The sequence below is a fragment of the Anomaloglossus baeobatrachus genome, chromosome 4, assembly GCF_048569485.1.
Source record: "Anomaloglossus baeobatrachus isolate aAnoBae1 chromosome 4, aAnoBae1.hap1, whole genome shotgun sequence".
NCBI lineage: Eukaryota > Metazoa > Chordata > Amphibia > Anura > Aromobatidae > Anomaloglossus > Anomaloglossus baeobatrachus.
The window spans coordinates 4,484,352-4,503,572 of NC_134356.1; the positions used below are offsets into that span (position 1 = coordinate 4,484,352).

At 51.6% G+C, this 19,221-nt stretch overlaps 1 protein-coding gene across 1 annotated transcript in view; it reads right to left on the minus strand.

Annotated features, from left to right (window-relative positions):
* C2CD5 (C2 calcium dependent domain containing 5) overlaps positions 1-19,221 on the minus strand; it is a 119,455-nt gene that overhangs the window by 38,204 nt on the left and 62,030 nt on the right. The window contains 3 exon segments of the mRNA XM_075343509.1: positions 9,274-9,339; positions 17,912-18,020; positions 18,617-18,702. Of these exon segments, the coding sequence (XP_075199624.1) occupies positions 9,274-9,339; positions 17,912-18,020; positions 18,617-18,702 (261 nt within the window).

Genomic DNA, 19,221 nt, shown 5'->3' on the forward strand with positions numbered 1-19,221 from the left:
GTCAGCGTTTCCCCCTGCAGAGCTGTATTCCTCCACTAGATGTCAGCATATCCCCCTGCAGAGCCGTATCCCTCCACTAGACGTCAGCGTTTCCCCCTGCAGAGCCGTATCCCTCCACTAGATGTCAGCGTTTCCCCCTGCAGAGCTGTATCCCTCCACTAGATGTCAGTGTTTCCCCCTGCAGAGCTGTATTCCTCCACTAGATGTCAGCGTATTCCCCTGCAGAGCTGTATTCCTCCACTAGATGTCAGCGTTTCCTCCTGCAGAGCTGTAATCCTCCACTAGATGTCAGCGTATTCCCCTGCAGAGCTGTATCCCTCCACTAGATGTCAGCATATCCCCCTGCAGAGCTGTATCCCTCCACTAGATGTCAGCGTTTCCCCCTGCAGAGCTGTATCCCTCCACTAGATGTCAGCGTTTCCCCCTGCAGAGCTGTATCCCTCCACTAGATGTCAGCATATCCCCCTGCAGAGCTGTATCCCTCCACTAGATGTCAGCGTTTCCCCCTGCAGAGCTGTATCCCTCCACTAGATGTCAGCGTTTCCCCCTGCAGAGCTGTATCCCTCCACTAGATGTCAGCGTTTCCCCCTGCAGAGCTGTATCCCTCCACTAGATGTCAGCGTATTCCACTGCAGAGCTGTATTCCTCCACTCGATGTCAGCGTTTCCCCCTGCAGAGCTGTATCCCTCCACTAGATGTCAGCGTATTCCCCTGCAGAGCCGTATCCCTCCACTAGATGTCAGCGTTTCCTCCTGCAGAGCTGTATCCCTCCACTGGATGTCAGCGTTTCCTCCTGCAGAGCTGTATTCCTCCACTAGATGCCAGCGTTTCCTCCTGCAGAGCTGTATCCCTCCACTAGATGTCAGCGTATCCCCCTGCAGAGCTGTATCCCTCCACTAGATGTCAGCGTATCCCCCTGCAGAGCCGTATCCCTCCACTAGATGTCAGCATATCACCCTGCAGAGCTGTATTCCTCCACAAGATGTCAGCGTTTCCTCCTGCAGAGCCGTATCCCTCCACTAGATGTCAGCATATCCCCCTGCAGAGCTTTATCCCTCCACTAGATGTCAGCATATCCCCCTGCAGAGCTGTATTCCTCCACTAGATGTCAGCGTTTCCTCCTGCAGAGCCGTATCCCTCCACTAGATGTCAGCGTTTCCCCCTGCAGAGCTGTATCCCTCCACTAGATGTCAGTGTTTCCCCCTGCAGAGCTGTATTCCTCCACTAGATGTCAGTGTTTCCCCCTGCAGAGCTGTATTCCTCCACTAGATGTCAGCGTTTCCTCCTGCAGAGCTGTATTCCTCCACTAGATGTCAGCGTATTCCCCTGCAGAGCTGTATTCCTCCACTAGATGTCAGCGTTTCCTCCTGCAGAGCTGTATCCCTCCACTAGATGTCAGCGTTTCCCCCTACAGAGCTGTATTCCTCCACTAGATGTCAGCATATCCCCCTGCAGAGCTGTATACCTCCACTAGATGTCAGCGTTTCCCCCTGCAGAGCTGTATCCCTCCACTAGATGTCAGTGTTTCCCCCTGCAGAGCTGTATTCCTCCACTAGATGTCAGCGTATTCCCCTGCAGAGCTGTATCCCTCCACTAGATGTCAGCATTTCCCCCTGCAGAGCTGTATTCCTCCACTAGATGTCAGCGTTTCCTCCTGCAGAGCTGTATCCCTCCACTAGATGTCAGCGTATTCCCCTGCAGAGCTGTATCCCTCCACTAGATGTCAGCATATCCCCCTGCAGAGCTGTATTCCTCCACTAGATGTGAGAGTTTCCCCCTGCAGAGCTGTATCCCTCCACTAGATGTGAGAGTTTCCTCCTGCAGAGCTGTATCCCTCCACTAGATGCCAGCGTTTCCTCCTGCAGAGCTGTATCCCTCCACTAGATGTCAGCGTTTCCTCCTGCAGAGCCGTATCCCTCCACTAGATGTCAGCATATCCCCCTGCAGAGCTTTATCCCTCCACTAGATGTCAGTGTATTCCCCAGCAGAGCTGTATACCTCCACTAGATGTCAGCGTTTCCTCCTGCAGAGCTGTATTCCTCCACTAGATGTCAGCGTTTCCTCCTGCAGAGCTGTATCCCTCCACTAGATGTCAGCGTATTCCCCTGCAGAGCTGACATCCACTAGATGTCAGCGTTTCCTCCTGCAGAGCTGTAATCCTCCACTAGATGTCAGCGTATTCCCCTGCAAAGCTGTATCCCTCCACTAGATGTCAGCATATCCCCCTGCAGAGCTGTATCCCTCCACTAGATGTCAGCGTTTCCCCCTGCAGAGCTGTATCCCTCCACTAGATGTCAGCGTTTCCCCCTGCAGAGCTGTATTCCTCCACTAGATGTCAGCGTATTCCACTGCAGAGCTGTATCCCTCCACTAGATGTCAGCGTTTCCCCCTGCAGAGCCGTATCCCTCCACTAGATGTCAGCGTTTCCCCCTGCAGAGCCGTATCCCTCCACTAGATGTCAGCGTTTCCCCCTGCAGAGCCGTATCCCTCCACTAGATGTCAGCGTATTCCACTGCAGAGCTGTATTCCTCCACTAGATGTCAGCGTTTCCCCTGCAGAGCCGTATCCCTCCACTAGATGTCAGCGTTTCCCCCTGCAGAGCCGTATCCCTCCACTAGATGTCAGCGTTTCCCCCTGCAGAGCCGTATCCCTCCACTAGATGTCAGCGTTTCCCCCTGCAGAGCCGTATCCCTCCACTAGATGTCAGCGTTTCCCCCTGCAGAGCTGTATCCCTCCACTAGATGTCAGCGTTTCCCCCTGCAGAGCCGTATCCCTCCACTAGATGTCAGCGTTTCCCCCTGCAGAGCCGTATCCCTCCACTAGATGTCAGCGTTTCCCCCTGCAGAGCCGTATCCCTCCACTAGATGTCAGCGTTTCCCCCTGCAGAGCCGTATCCCTCCACTAGATGTCAGCGTTTCCCCCTGCAGAGCTGTATCCCTCCACTAGATGTCAGCGTTTCCCCCTGCAGAGCTGTATCCCTCCACTAGATGTCAGCGTTTCCCCCTGCAGAGCTGTATCCCTCCACTAGATGTCAGCGTATCCCCCTGCAGAGCTGAACTCCTTTACATTATTACACAGTACATTTGCATGGAGCATGCACAGCAGATGGGGGTGGAGATGGCACCTTCTGAGTCCCTCAAGTGTCAGGTTTGTCTTTCACACCCCGGGGAGACACAGTCATCCTCTACCACCCCCTGCAGGCTTGTGTAGAGGGTGCAGGGAGTCATGGAGGGTGACTACTTACCTGGTGCAGCGGTGTGGTGACTGCCGGGCACTGGGCATGCGGCACATATGGGCACAAGCAGCTAAATGTAAACACCGTGACACGAGCCGCACAATCCACAAGGGGGCAGCATCGCAGCACTAAAGACATACAGAAGGACTGGAGGCCAGGACCGGGGGAGGGTGAAGCAGGAGAGGGGGAGCTCAGCAGACTACGACCCCCTCGGGGGGCAGCAGCAGAAGCTTTAGTGAGCGGGGGAGGGGGCGGCAGAGCCAGCAGCCATAGATGGGGACGGAGCATGCTCGGAGCCGAAACGTCACACACAGAAACTATGGCAGCTCAGTGACACTCAGCACAAGGAACCGTCTGCCTGAAATCCTCTGTGCTGCTGGCCAGTGTTACAGCAGAGGGGCTCAGGGCTTGTGTGTCCCAATTCTTGGAATTATAACAAAACTTGTGACCGGAGGTGGGTGCTCCAAAGGACAAAAGTCAGCGGCAAGCGGTGCCCTGCATATACAAATAATGTGAGCGCAGCTCTGGAGGTAACTGGAGGATAAGTCCTAATGTAACAGCAGAATAGTGACTGCAGCTCTGGAGATAACCGGAGGATAAGACACAATGTAATAGCAGAATAGTGACTGCAGCTCTGGAGGTGACTGCAGGATAAGACATGATGTAATAGCAGAATAGTGAGTGCAGCTCTGGAGGTAACTGGAGGATAAGACATGATGTAACAGCAGAATAGTGACTGCAGCTCTGGAGGTGACTGCAGGATAAGACATGATGTAATAGCAGAATAGTGACTGCAGCTCTGGAGGTGACTGGAGGATAAGACATGATGTAATAGCAGAATAGTGAGTGCAGCTCTGGAGGTGACTGGAGGATAAGACATGATGTAACAGCAGAATAGTGACTGCAGCTCTGGAAATGACCGGAGGATAAGACACAATGTAATAGCAGAATAGTGAGTGCAGCTCTGGAGGTGACTGCAGGATAAGACATGATGTAATAGCAGAATAGTGAGTGCAGCTCTGGAGGTAACTGGAGGATAAGACATGATGTAACAGCAGAATAGTGACTGCAGCTCTGGAAGTGACTGGAGGATAAGACACAATGTAATAGCAGAATAGTGAGTGCAGCTCTGGAGGTGACTGCAGGATAAGACATGATGTAATAGCAGAATAGTGAGTGCAGCTCTGGAGGTGACTGCAGGATAAGACATGATGTAACAGCAGAATAGTGACTGCAGCTCTGGAGGTGACTAGAGGATAAGGCACAATGTAACAGCAGAATAGTGAGTGCAGCTCTGGAGGTGACTGGAGGATAAGACACAATGTAACAGCAGAATAGTGAGTGCAGCTCTGGAGGTGACTGGAGGATAAGGCACAATGTAACAGCAGAATAGTGAGTGCAGCTCTGGAGGTGAACTGATGATTAGAGGTGCTGATGACTGATTATTGTGCTGATGCTGCGGGTTAGTTCATTTTGTGCTACTTATGTGTGAATGCTCCGGTATATGTTGGCGCTATGTTCTTATGTGCCACAATAGGAGACGCTTGTTGAGCCTCTTCCTCAGCCCCCGTACCCCACCTCAAATGGGTGCAGATCTGACAATAGTAGGGATATCTGTAGACCTCACCACCCATCTGTGCCCGGAACGCCTCGACATCGCACCAAATCCTCTGCGTTATCCAAGGGGGGGGGGGGGGGATTATCAGTGTCATGGAGCTCGCAGCGCCCCCCCGCTCATCTCATCCGAGAAACCGCAACGCAAACACAGCGAAGTGCCGAGACGCCAGGAATAGAGAATTACCCCAAACCTGGGGGGCCCCGTACACACACATCAGCCGGGAGAGACGGACCCCCGATGTGGTGCTGCCGACCACCACCTTCAGTGCAGGGAAGCTCCGCCCCTCCCGTCACCGCAGGAACGGGGATTCCGTCTGCCGCAGGAACGGGGATTCCGTCCGCCGCAGGAACGGGGATTCCGTCCGCCGCAGGAACGGGGATTCCGTCCGCCGCAGGAACGGGGATTCCGTCCGCCGCAGGAACGGGGATTCCGTCCGCCGCAGGCCCCGGGGATTCTGTCCGCCGCAGGAACGGGGATTCTGTCCACCGCAGGAACGGGGATTCTGTCCACCGCAGGAACGGGGATTCTGTCCACCGCAGGAACGGGGATTCTGTCCACCGCAGGAACGGGGATTCTGTCCGCCGCAGGCCCCGGGGATTCTGTCCGCCGCAGGCCCCGGGGATTCTGTCCACCGCAGGAACGGGGATTCTGTCCACCGCAGGAACGGGGATTCTGTCCGCCGCAGGCCCCGGGGATTCCGTCCGCCGCAGGCCCGGGGATTCCGTCCACCGCAGGCCCGGGGATTCTGTCCGCCGCAGGAACGAGGATTCTGTCCACCGCAGGAACGGGGATTCTGTCCACCGCAGGAACGGGGATTCTGTCCACCGCAGGAACGGGGATTCTGTCCACCGCAGGAACGGGGATTCTGTCCACCGCAGGAACGGGGATTCTGTCCACCGCAGGAACGGGGATTCTGTTAGTGATTTACATCGTTTGTAATCCCACTGGTCACCTCGCTGCACGAGCCGAGACCTCTCCCCCACGCCGCAAGACCTCCCCTCACCACGCCGCAAGACCTCTCCCCTCCACGCCGCAAGACCTCTCCCCACCACGCCGCAAGACCTCCCCTCACCACGCCGCAAGACCTCCCCTCACCACGCCGCAAGACCTCCCCTCACCACGCCGCAAGACCTCCCCTCACCACGCCGCAAGACCACCCCTCACCACGCCGCAAGACCTCCCCTCACCACGCCGCAAGACCTCCCCTCACCACGCCGCAAGACCTCCCCTCACCACGCCGCAAGACCACCCCTCACCACGCCGCAAGACCTCCCCTCACCACGCCGCAAGACCTCCCCTCACCACGCCGCAAGACCTCCCCTCACCACGCCGCAAGACCTCCCCTCACCACGCCGCAAGACCTCCCCTCACCACGCCGCAAGACCTCCCCTCACCACGCCGCAAGGCCTCCCCTCACCACGCCGCAAGGCCACCCCTCACCACGCCGCAAGGCCACCCCTCACCACGCCGCAAGACCACCCCTCACCACGCCGCAAGACCTCCCCTCACCACGCCGCAAGACCTCCCCTCACCACGCCGCAAGGCCACCCCTCACCACGCCGCAAGACCACCCCTCACCGCGCCGCAAGACCACCCCTCACTGCGCCGCAAGACCACCCCTCCGCAAGACCTCCCCTCCACACTACGAGACCCCCCCCATGTTGCGAGACTGTTATGGGTGTGTCACAGACAGCCATGTGGTCACAGTGCCTAACTGTGCAGAATGCTCCTGACTTTCCACTGTTCCTGCTGTCAGTATTCATTGGTATAATTATGCAGGAGCTCTCCTTGCACCCAGCTGCTGATCATCAGTATTCTCTTGGTGTCTAAATTCCCCTTCCTTCCTTTGGACTAGTGCTGGTGATATTTTCAGCTCTTTCAAGCCAAGGTTGCAAGCACATGGCTTGTGCTGCTCTGAGGTGTCATTGGTGGAAGCTTTGCTGAACTTCTACCTGAGTCATCTGTAGATAAGTAGTTGATGCTTTCCCCTGTGTGTCCTCCTTGTGTCTTCTATAGTGTTTAGTGGGGGTTGATGAAGAGCTCATCCCACCCGTTCCCTATTTAGGCCCCAGCACTAGGGTCATCCTAGGGTCAGGTATCCGGCTCGACGCATACGTGAGGGACCCCAGGAACCAGCGATAGGTTTGGTCAGGGGTCACCATCTTCCCTTTCCCTAGGCGCAGTTTCCCTTCCCTTTCGCCATTCACTTGGTACTTCCACATATCTAGTGAGACCTCCCCCCAATAACACGGGACCCCCTCCCCACAATAACACGGGACCCCCACAATAACACGGGCCCCCCTCCCCACAATAACACGGGACCCCCTCCCCACAATAACACGGGACCCCCTCCCGACAATAGTGCAAGACCCCCTCCCCACGATAGTGCAAGACCCCCTCCCCCAGGATAATACAGGACCCCTCCCCACAATAATACAGGACCCCTCCCCACAATAATACGGGACCCCTCCCCACGATAACACAGGACCCCTCCCCATGATAATACAGGACCCCTCCCCACAATAACACAGGAGACACCTCCCCACAATAACACAGGACCCCTCCCCAGGATAATACAGGACCCCTCCCCAGGATAATACAGGACCCCTCCCCAGGATAATTCAGGACCCCTCCCCAGGATAATACAGGACCCCTCCCCAGGATAATACAGGACCCCTCCCCAGGATAATACAGGACCCCTCCACAGGATAACACAGGACCCTCCCCAGGATAACACAGGACCCCTCCCCAAAATAATACAGGACACCTCCCCAGGATAACACAGGACCCCTCCCCACGATAACACAGGACCCCTCCCCAGGATAATACAGGACCCCTCCCCAGGATAATACAGGACCCTTCCCCAGGATAATACAGGACCCTTCCCCAGGATAATACAGGACCCCTCCCCAGGATAATACAGGACCCCTCCCCACGATAATACAGGACCCCTCCCCAGGATAATACAGGACCCCTCCCCACGATAACACAGGACCCCTCCCCAGGATAATACAGGACCCTTCCCCAGGATAATACAGGACCCCTCCCCAGGATAATACAGGACACCTCCCCAGGATAACACAGGACCCCTCCCCAGGATAACACAGGACCCCTCCCCAGGATAACACAGGACCCCTCCCCAGGATAACACAGGACCCCTCCCCAGGATAATACAGGACCCCTCCCCAGGATAACACAGGACCCCTCCCCACGATAACACAGGACCCCTCCCCAGGATAACACAGGACCCCTCCCCAGGATAATACAGGACCCCTCCCCAGGATAACACAGGACCCCTCCCCACGATAACACAGGACCCCTCCCCAGGATAACACAGGACCCCTCCCCAGGATAATACAGGACCCTTCCCCAGGATAATACAGGACCCTTCCCCAGGATAATACAGGACCCCTCCCCAGGATAATACAGGACCCTTCCCCAGGATAATACAGGACCCCTCCCCAGGATAATACAGGACCCCTCCCCAGGATAATACAGGACACTTCCCCAGGATAATACAGGACCCCTCCCCACGATAATACAGGACCCCTCCCCAGGATAATACAGGACCCCTCCCCAGGATAATACAGGACCCCTCCCCACAATAATACAGGACCCTTCCCCACGATAATACAGGACCCCTCCCCACAATAATACAGGACCCCTCCCCACAATAACACAGGACCCCTCCCCAGGATAATACAGGACCCCTCCCCAGGATAATACAGGACCCCTCCCCACAATAATACGGGACCCCTCCCCACAATAATACGGGACCCCTCCCCACAATATCACAAGACCCCCTCCCCACAATAACATGGGACCCCCTCCCCAGGATAATACATGACCCCCTCCCCACAATAACACGGGACCCCTCCCCAGGATAATACAGGACCCCTCCCCACAATAATACGGGACCCCCTCCCCACAATAACACAGGAGACCCCTACCCACAACAACACAGGACTCCTCCACAGGATCATACAGGACCCCTACCCACAATAACACAGGACCCCTCCCCAGGATAATACAGGACCCCTCCCCACAATAATACGGGACCCCCTCCCCACAATAACACAGGAGACCCCTACCCACAACAACACAGGACTCCTCCACAGGATCATACAGGACCCCTACCCACAATAACACAGGACCTCTCCCCAGGATAATACAGGCCCCCTCCCCACAATAACACGGGACCCCCTCCCCAGGATAATACAGGACCCCTCCCCATAAAACTATCCATAACCTCCAGTGTTGATTGCAGAAATCTTGCTTTGCCGACTTATAATTGGACGAGGAAGGCCCCTCCCCATCCCCAGGCACCGCCCTCACATGGGAGGAGCTAGGTCTTCACTGAGCAGCCATAATTTTTGCTGGCGTGTATGGGGGTGATGGGGTCCGGTGATGGGGGCTGTACCTGCAGAGTAACCACTCCAGTCTAGCAGTTTGTAAGAGCGGGTGTTACCCATAATCCCGACAAAGGCTGAGTTTAAAACAGCAAATCAGGTGTTAGAGAAGCATCGACACAAGTCACCACACACTCTGCAAGAGCGGCATCCACACAAGTCACCACACACACTGCGAGAGAAGCATCGACACAAGTCACCACACACACTGCAAGAGTGGCATCCACACAAGTCACCACACACTCTGCGAGAGCAGCATCGACACAAATCACCACACACTCTGCGAGAGCAGCATCCACAAAAGTCACCACACACACTGCGAGAGCAGAGCATCCACACAAGTCACCACACACACTGCGAGAGCGGCATCCACACAAGTCACCACACACACTGCAAGAGTGGCATCCACACAAGTCACCACACACACTGCGAGAGCAGCATCCACACAAGTCACCACACACACTGCGAGAGCAGCATCCACACAAGTCACCACACACACTGCAAGAGCGGCATCCACACAAGTCACCCCACACACTGCAAGAGCAGCATCCACACAAGCCACCACACACTCTGCAAGAGCGGCATCCACAAAAGTCACCACACACATTGCAAGAGGAGCATCCACACAAGTCACCATACACACTGCGAGAGCAGCATCCACACAAGTCACCACACACACTGGGAGAGCAGCATCCACACAAGTCACCCCACACACTGCAAGAGCAGCATCCACACAAGTCACCCCACACACTGCAAGAGCAGCATCCACACAAGTCACCACACACACTGCAAGAGCAGCATCCACACAAGTCACCACACACACTGCTGTGGAGGTCGCCTGAGCTATAGCTTGTTTGTTCAAATGTAATGAGAATATCTGTGTATATAAATAATCAAAATGTAGATGTAGATGCATAATTATCTGTCTGTCTATGCAGCTATCGCATGGACCCATAGTATAAATCTAAGCTGTATATCGGAAAAAGTTAGCCAAAGTATAAATGAACTAGGGAGATATTCATTAAGTTAATTGGGAGCCTTATCAGTAAAATTCACAGGAGAAGGAATGTGGTATCCCATACTCCCATGTATCATTTCTACAGAATCTCATCGTCGCTTACTGTCTCCAAAGTGTACCATTTGGGATGATGTATGATCTCATGCATTCCCCCAATGCTGCCCATACGCACTCCCCCCTAATTATTCTTTATCAGTATGTGTGAGCAAATGGAGAAGTTTTTGTAAATATCTTTCAGGCTGAAGTGATGTGTTTAATGCTGGAACAATAGAATACACGAGGCAGTTGATGACGCTGGCTGAAAAGAGAGCATGTCTGTGTTCTCTGTCTTATATACATTGATATATATATATATTGGCACTGATATACAGCTAATACGGCACCGTCTCTGGATATTCCAAACGAAGGCTCCATTAGCAGTCTTCAACGCAAATTCCTCCCTTGACAGTTTGGCGCACCAGTGTGGAGCTCCTTCAAGGACGCATTGCCGACCTGAAAATACCGATCGTTTGGATGTCACGGACTGAGACCTCCCTCCACTCCAACCAGGCTGATCCCCTACAACCCTCAGTGAGTGTTACATATTTTGTATTCACTGCCGTTGTGGTTGGTTTTGGAGAGGAGGGAGTGACGGGCTGTGTCTCCTTATCAGTGTTAAAAGGTTCCTGATTGTGACTCAGGGGTAGTGCCAGCTGGGGCTCAGAGCACGATCCCAGCCCTGAGGTGTGGATCGAGTGTCACACGGGATCCAGAGGACGGTTGTTAGGGCAGGAAAGACGGTGGTGGCTGGATATAGCTAGTTAGACTGTAAATAAAGACGCGGGGGGGTTCCTGTGACTGAAGATAGGGATTAGGACATTAAATTTGATACAGTTGACCAAGTCCGGAGGTCGGGACATTCTTGTATATGTATGTACATTTTTGTACGTCCTCCTCCTTTCATGAGACAGATCCTCAGTGAAAGAAGATAGGGATTAGGACAATACAAAATATTGGTGCAGCTGATCAAGTCCGGAGGGAATACATTTTGTACCCCTCCTCCAAGCGCGGGATACCCTTATTACTATATAGCTGAGGAGTTGCCAGCTAGTATAGAGGTGTAGCCTTGAGTTCCGGCCGGGCTGTAACGCACACCGCATAGTCATATATTAGTGTAATCCAGATACCACCAAGATAGCAAAAATGTTTAGAACGGAGAAGACAAGGTTGAAAAACCTCAGGATTCACAGAATGGATTTAGTAAGCATTCCTTAGGTGCTGGAGACCGTTCCGCTGTGCATCGTGCCCCGGAGATTTCCAGAGTATTACTTGTTGATTGATACTGAATTGTTTAACAGAATAACGCAGATATTGCTATCAGAAGATATATTGAGGTCAAAGAAGAGGATGAGCGAGGAGATGTTGTGTTTTCCTATAGGTCACCCGAGTCTGAGGATGGTTTTAGGGGCACTCAGGAAGGTTGTTTTGTTGCTACTTCGCAGCCTAATTCTGGACAAGCTCCGGAATTATTCACAGATGCTGCAGTCAGTAGACAGCATCCCTTAACCCTTTACACACCCATACCCCTGGTCCCTCCCATACCTGCAATGCCGTCTCTCCCCTCACTGGCCAGTCTGCCGTCACGCTCCCCAGTTACCAATCCCTCCCCTTGGATCCCCTTTTTTCCCCTAGGACATATAGTGAGTTTTACCCCGAACCTGACTAGGAACAACCCTCATTTAAATATGTCCCTTTCAACCCCATCCAATCAGCGGCATTAATCCCCTGCCTGCCAGATCCCAAAATTAACCCTATGCGATTTTATAGGAAGAAGCTACAGGTCCACCAGTTATATTCAGCTGCGCGGAAAGACCTTTGGTAATCTCACCAAGATAAAAGCAGGAGACAGTTTTTGGCCCTTAATGGAGCCCCATCTCCCAATGCCCCCAGGCACTGATGACACCACTTTCCAAAGTGGGCAACAGTATTGTGCCGCTTTAAAAAGATGGGCTCAAGATCAATTGGTGTATACAACCGCGCCAGTGCAGCCCCCACCACAGCCCATGCCCCAACGGGGCCCAAACCCCATATACGTAGCTCCCAATCAACAAAACCAGCAGAGCCGGCAACAGAATTGTTGGCGTTGTGGTCAGCCCGGTCACTATCAAAGAGTGTCACGCCCCCAAATCTCAGTGTTTGGCCAGGTACCCTCGAAACCGTAACCAAAACTTGCAACACACAAATCCACAATAAAGGTGTTCCCTGTAGATCCAGTAATGATCTACCTGAAGCCAGGTGTGCCTTTTCCCAGAGTATCACAGTATCCCTTTAAATCAGTCCCAGGAGATCTCCCAAGATACTACTGCCCACAGTCCAGCTGCACCCACGAGTCTGCCCCAACCTTCCCTAGTGACACAGGGGGGAGCCCCGGACTCCTTGCTTTTTTTGTTGCAGTGATTTCAAGTCCCGGGCCACCCGTTTTAATGATGCCTTTCAGGATAAATGTCTGTAGTAAAAGTTATTTACTGTGATTTTAATAAAAGTTCTGTCCATGGCCCCTCTTGTATCTGTTTTTCCCACCAGCCGTTCTAACATCGCGTACTCTGAAGGACAAGTGGGGGCCATAAGCCTGCTAAGCCAGCAGAGATATGTGGGAGGGTGTACTTATCCCAAATTGTAAAAAAAAAAAAAACAAAAAAAAAAAAAACTGACGAAGTAGAGAGAGGAAAAGAGAAAAAAAAAAAAGAATGGCTTCTGCAGAGATTTGCAGGACTATATGTGTTTTATATACTAACAAGTGCTTTTTCCGGCTGGTGGAGTAGATTTTATTTAATCCTTAGAGTTCAAAATTTAACAGAACATTATCAATAGTATTCTACTAATACCTAAAATAATTAAATTAATTTTGCAGGGGAAAGTATATTTCTTAAAATATACAAATTAGGTTTTTTGTTTTTATCGTTATGTTTTTGTTTTGTATTTTTGCATACAAACTGCCAATATTGATTACTTTCCTTTCTTTTGTAGATACAGAATATCTATAAACCGTGTTGTAAGCTTTCAAAATTTCCCAGTAAAGTATAGGTTATATTTATCGGTTGTTTAATTATATTGTCTGCTGTTATAAACCTATACATTTTGCCAAAATAGTATATAAAAACAAAACATAAAAAGGGGGGAAAAGTAGATATCTATTATATTTTTCCAGCAGTAAAAGGCACAGCAGACATATTGGATAGGCTTTAGAGCTGGCCTTTCTTTCGCAACAGTTGTGTCATGTTTATTGGACTACTATGAAACATGTCTGTTATAAGAATGATCTAATGCATATTTCTTTTAGTTTTTGTTTTTATAGATGAAACCAGATGGTGGTCGATTCTGCACTGGATATGCTACGGTTTACACAACATGAGGTAGTCTAAATTTAAGTCACTCCCTCCCCTCCTATCGGTACAGGAGGAAGTGACGTAAGTGCCTCTCTAGATGGGTGGAGCAGAGGTAGGCAAGAGTCAAAATGTGTATGTAGGATGTAGATCTTTCCTGTTGTCAAATAAGCTAGGTACGCCGAAAAGAAAGTCTAGATCTGAGCTGATAGAGATCCCCGCACAGGTGCAGCTGACCAACAAGCAGTGAACGGGCCTAGAGTTGAGGAGTCCTTTACCATGCATAAAGACCATGCCTCGGTGACATCTGTCACGTCAGTGACTTCTGTCACTCCTTGTGTTCTTAAATCCCTACAGAAACAAGCGAACCAATAAAGGAGTGGAGTGCGTGACGCAGGGAGCCGGCTGACTGAGGAAGGTCTGTGGATAAAGGGTGGTAAGCTTTCTCTGCCATGAGATCTCTTCTTAATGATGGCCCAGGTAACATGGACTAACATCTGTGAAAGTTGGATATCAGTGTGCGCTTTGGTGACGCCAGGGTTCAGTACCCAGGTGGGCAAACTCACCCGGTCTTGTGAAGCACGTTCTTAAAACAATGAGGAAAAACTGTAAAGAGTCCGTAGAAACACCCTGCACCTGCTCTACCCATTCTTAGAGACTGCAAACTGATTATAGATGTATATCATGAGCACGTTGTATGCAAGTCTGTGCGTGTTGTGTAGATTTCTTTCCAGGTCTGGTTAGAGGCTTTCCAGTGCAGAAAACGACATCATTGCTGAAAATCCACATAATGCAAGTGGTATGTAAAAAACAAGCTAATAAGTTGTAAACCAATGCGTGTTTTGTTTCTCTTTAGTGCGTGTTGTGTTTCTCTTTAGTGCGTGTTGTGTTTCTCTTTAGTGCGTGTTGTGTTTCTCTTTAGTGCGTGTTGTGTTTCTGTTTAGTGCGTGTTTTGTTTCTCTTTAGTGCGTGTTTTGTTTCTCTTTAGTGCGTGTTGTGTTTCTCTTTAGTGCGTGTTGTGTTTCTCTTTAGTGCGTGTTGTGTTTCTCTTTAGTGCGTGTTGTGTTTCTCTTTAGTGCGTGTTGTGTTTCTCTTTAGTGCGTGTTGTGTTTCTCTTTAGTGCGTGTTGTGTTTCTCTTTAGTGCGTGTTGTGTTTCTCTTTAGTGCGTGTTGTGTTTCTCTTTAGTGCGTGTTGTGTTTCTGTTTAGTGCGTGTTGTGTTTCTCTTTAGTGCGTGTTGTGTTTCTCTTTAGTGCGTGTTGTGTTTCTCTTTAGTGTGTGTTGTGTTTCTCTTTAGTGCGTGTTGTGTTTCTCTTTAGTGTGTGTTGAGTTTCTCTTTAGTGCGTGTTGAGTTTCGCTTTAGTGCGTGTTTTGTTTCTCTTTAGTGCGTGTTGTGTTTCTCTTTAGTGCGTGTTTTGTTTCTCTTTAGTAATAAACAGGTTTCAATGTAAAATGTTTTCTTTTTGGTCTAGCGCAAACCACGTATAATTTTCATATGATTGACTAATTAGAGAAATAAACAAGTGTATTTTCTAATTCCAGATCCTAAATCAGAGTTAGTAGTATATGGTTTTTGGTCAGGAGACTGATTAATCCTAAAAGGACACAAATTTCGATAAAGCCCACGGCAAGTCAAGACAACATGGATTCATGCCCCGCATTGAGAAGGGTCGATCCACCGGAGCTGCACTAAGCGTCCTGCTCATATTTATCCTTTACAAAAAGACCTGTACAGTCCCAAATCATCATTGCCGAAACAGTTAGAAGAGAGGACTTAGAGAGCCTTGAGACATGGGAAAGTCCAACTACAAAGGGTGAGGACTCGTCTAGGGGTCCTTGGTCTCAAACCGGTGAAGAAACCCCTTTCCCCGCTTTTTGTTTTATATCCGGAAAGAAGGACCATGGACAATTTGTAGCAAATGTCCTTTTGTCTTTTTGTTTTGTTTTTTTAATTATGTGCTAATTTTTAAATAAGGTCTAGATTCAATCTTTCTTAATCAGGATAATGTGCCCTAATAAGAGTAATAACGCCAATTCTAATAGCCCCTATAAAATCATAAAGTTATGTTTAATGAATAAAATAAGTACTTAAGGGGGAGTTAAAGTCTGTAGTGTTAAATTAACCAACAATCCCATAAAAAGCCCGCATATATAGATATGGATATAATTAAAGTCCCAAGGGCAGTAAATCACAAATAAGTCCCAAATAATAAAATATATCTAAATGGGGAAAATTTTAAAATTTAAGGTTGATAATATTCACAGATATTTTATTAAGGGGGGACTGTGGAGGTCGCCTGAGCTGTAGTATGTTTGTTCAAACGTAATAAGAATATCTGTGTATATAAATAATCAAAATGTAGATGTAGATGCATAATTATCTGTCTGTCTATGTAGCCATCGCATGGACCCATAGTATAATTCTAAGCTGTATATTGGAAAAAGTTAGCCAAAGTATAAATGAACAAAGGAGATATTCATTAAGTTAATTGGGAGCCTTATCAGTAAAATTCACAGGAGAAGGAATGTAGTATTTGTGGGATGAGGCGGGTGATCCCATACTCCCATGTATTATTTCTACAGAATCTCATTGTCGCTTACTGCCTTCAAAGTGTATTATTTGGGATGATGTATGATCTCATGCATTCTCCCAATGCTGCCCATACGCACTCCCCCTAATTATTCTTTATCAGTATGTGTGAGCAAATGGAGACGTTTTTGTAAATATCTTTCAGGCTGAAGTGATGTGTTTAATGCTGGAAAAATAGAATACACGAGTTCAGTTGGTGACGCTGGCTCAAGGAGAGCATGTCTGTGTGTTCATTGTCTGATACATTAATATCAGCTCTGATATATATAGCTAATACGGCACCGTCTCTGCATATCCCAAACGAAGACTCCATTAGCAGTCTTCAACCAAATTCCTCCCTTGACAGTGCGAGAGGAGCATCCACACAAGTCACCACACACACTGCGAGAGCAGCATCCACACAAGTCACCACACACACTGCGAGAGCAGCATCCACACAAGTCACCACACACACTGCGAGAGCAGCATCCACACAAGTCACCACACACACTGCAAGAGCAGCATCCACACAAGTCACCACACACACTGCGAGAGGAGCATCCACACAAGTCACCACACACACTGCAAGAGCAGCATCCACACAAGTCACAACACACACTGCGAGAGCAGCATCCACACAAGTCACCACACACACTGCGAGAGCGGCATCCACACAAGTCGCCACACACACTGCGAGAGCGGCATCCACACAAGTCACCACACACACTGCGAGAGCGGCATCCACACAAGTCACCACACACACTGCGAGAGGAGCATCCACACAAGTCACCACACACACTGCGAGAGCGGCATCCACACAAGTCGCCACACACACTGCGAGAGCGGCATCCACACAAGTCACCACACACACTGCGAGAGGAGCATCCACACAAGTCACCACACACACTGCGAGAGCGGCATCCACACAAGTCGCCACACACACTGCGAGAGCGGCATCCACACAAGTCACCACACACACTGCAAGAGCAGCATCACCCCCTCGGAGCCACATGGCCGGTACCACGGGCCGCGATCTGCATCACCCGTGACATTATGGCGGGCGCTCAGGGACTCTGATACAATCCCCCCTATGCGGAGGGCGATGGTTTTGGGGGTGGATGTTGCGGAGGACCCTAAAACTGCTGAAAATCTGCAAGAAAAAGTGTGAGGAGTGACGGGAATACAGAGCGCCGGACACGGACAAACAGCGGGCCTGCATTAAAGGGCCGGTGTCCAGGGAATAATAACTGTATGCAGCAGAAAACGAGCAGCTTGCTGTCAGTGAATAGAAACTTCATATAGGCTCCACGTACACAGCTGAGGATTCGGCACAATGCAGCAGTGCAGGAGCCGGCAGCCTGGAGCCTGTGATAGGAGCGGTATAGCTGAAGACGAGGGTCTGCACAGATCCGAGGAGCTCATTCACTGACTGCAAGCAATGGTCTTATAATGGCGAGGAGCCGCAGCTTTACAGACTAGCAGAAGGGTGCAAAACATAAAGTACAGCAGATTGGGCACCGGCCCTTTAATTGCCTCCATGGGGTCAGACAGGGGGAGACACATCAAGTGCCAAAGCCGAAAACTCCACTGACAAATGGGGGAGATGCTGGAAGGGACCCCACTACACTCCGGTGCAGACAATGGACCCCCAGGACCTGGGGTCACACCGAGCAGCAGAAGCGAGCGGAGCGCAGGACGTACCCGGGTTATGGATCCGATCCAGGAGCTTCACTGACCGGGCGCTGACCACTCCGCCAACATGGACGAGGAAGCCCACCGGGAACGAGGTCAGGGTGAAGAACGGGAACTCCTGCAGAGACAAGAGGCGGGCGGTCACCGGGATGATCGAGGGGGGATCGGGCGCGGGGCCATCAGTGATCGAGGGGGGGGGTCGGGCGCGGGGCCATCAGTGATCGAGGGGGGATCGGGCGCAGGGCCATCAGTGATCCGGGGGGGGGGAATCGGGCGCGGGGCCATCAGTGATCGGGGGGGGGAAATCAGGCGCGGGATCATGAGTGATAAGGGGGGATGTGACGCGGGGTCATCAGTGATGGGAGGGATCGCGAGCGGAACCATCAGTGATGGGGGATCGCGAGCGGAACCATCAGTGATGGGGGATCGCGAGCAGGGCCATTGGTGATCAGTGGGGGATTGCGAGCGGGGTCATGAGTAATCGGGGGGTGGGGGATTGTGAGCGGGGTCATGAGTAAATCGGGGGGGGATTGGTTGCAGGCCCTCAGTGATCCGGGGGATTGGTCGCGGGCCCTCAGTGATCTGGGTGGGGGGGAATTGGTTGCGGGCCCTCAGTGATCGGGGGGGGGGGGGGGGGAGAATCTTCCCTGTGGGGGGAGGAGTCTGCTGCAGCACAGGAGCGTGCGCCGCCCCCTTACAGAGGATCACACTTACCCGCTGGTCCAGTGCTGATTGGGTCTGCTGCCTCAGGAGGGCTTTGAAGGCGCCGCCTTCTCTTCCTGCACTCCCGCTGCCCATACCTAGAGGGCGCCACCAACAAAACAAAACTGAGGATTACATGTACAGAGGGCACGGAAGAAGTGATCAGAACCACCGGTGTGGACACAACCATCGCCGACTAACAGCCGGATCCGGAGGAAAGATGGCGCTCCGGGTGAGAACGACGAGACTTTATATGGCGGGGAAACCACAAGTAGCAAAGAAGCCACGGATACAGGCAGGACCCCGCCGCGGGGACATGAGGCCGCAGTCACTTCAGCTGGCGGCTCTACTTACTCACTGCACCCGCTGCTGGACGCGGTGTTAGCGCTACATCCCCCCGCTAGATCCTGACAGTGATGTCCTGAGCGCCATCTTTCCTCCACGATACAAAGAACTATGTTCCGGGGCACAGAACGGCGGCCAGCCTCTGCATCGCCTCCACACACTTACTGTCCGCTGCTCGCTGTCAGTGACCTGAGGCTGCACAGCTCTGGGGTCACGCCCGTGGCTCCGGGGGTCACGCCCGTGGCTCCGGGGGTCACGCCCGTGGCTCCGGG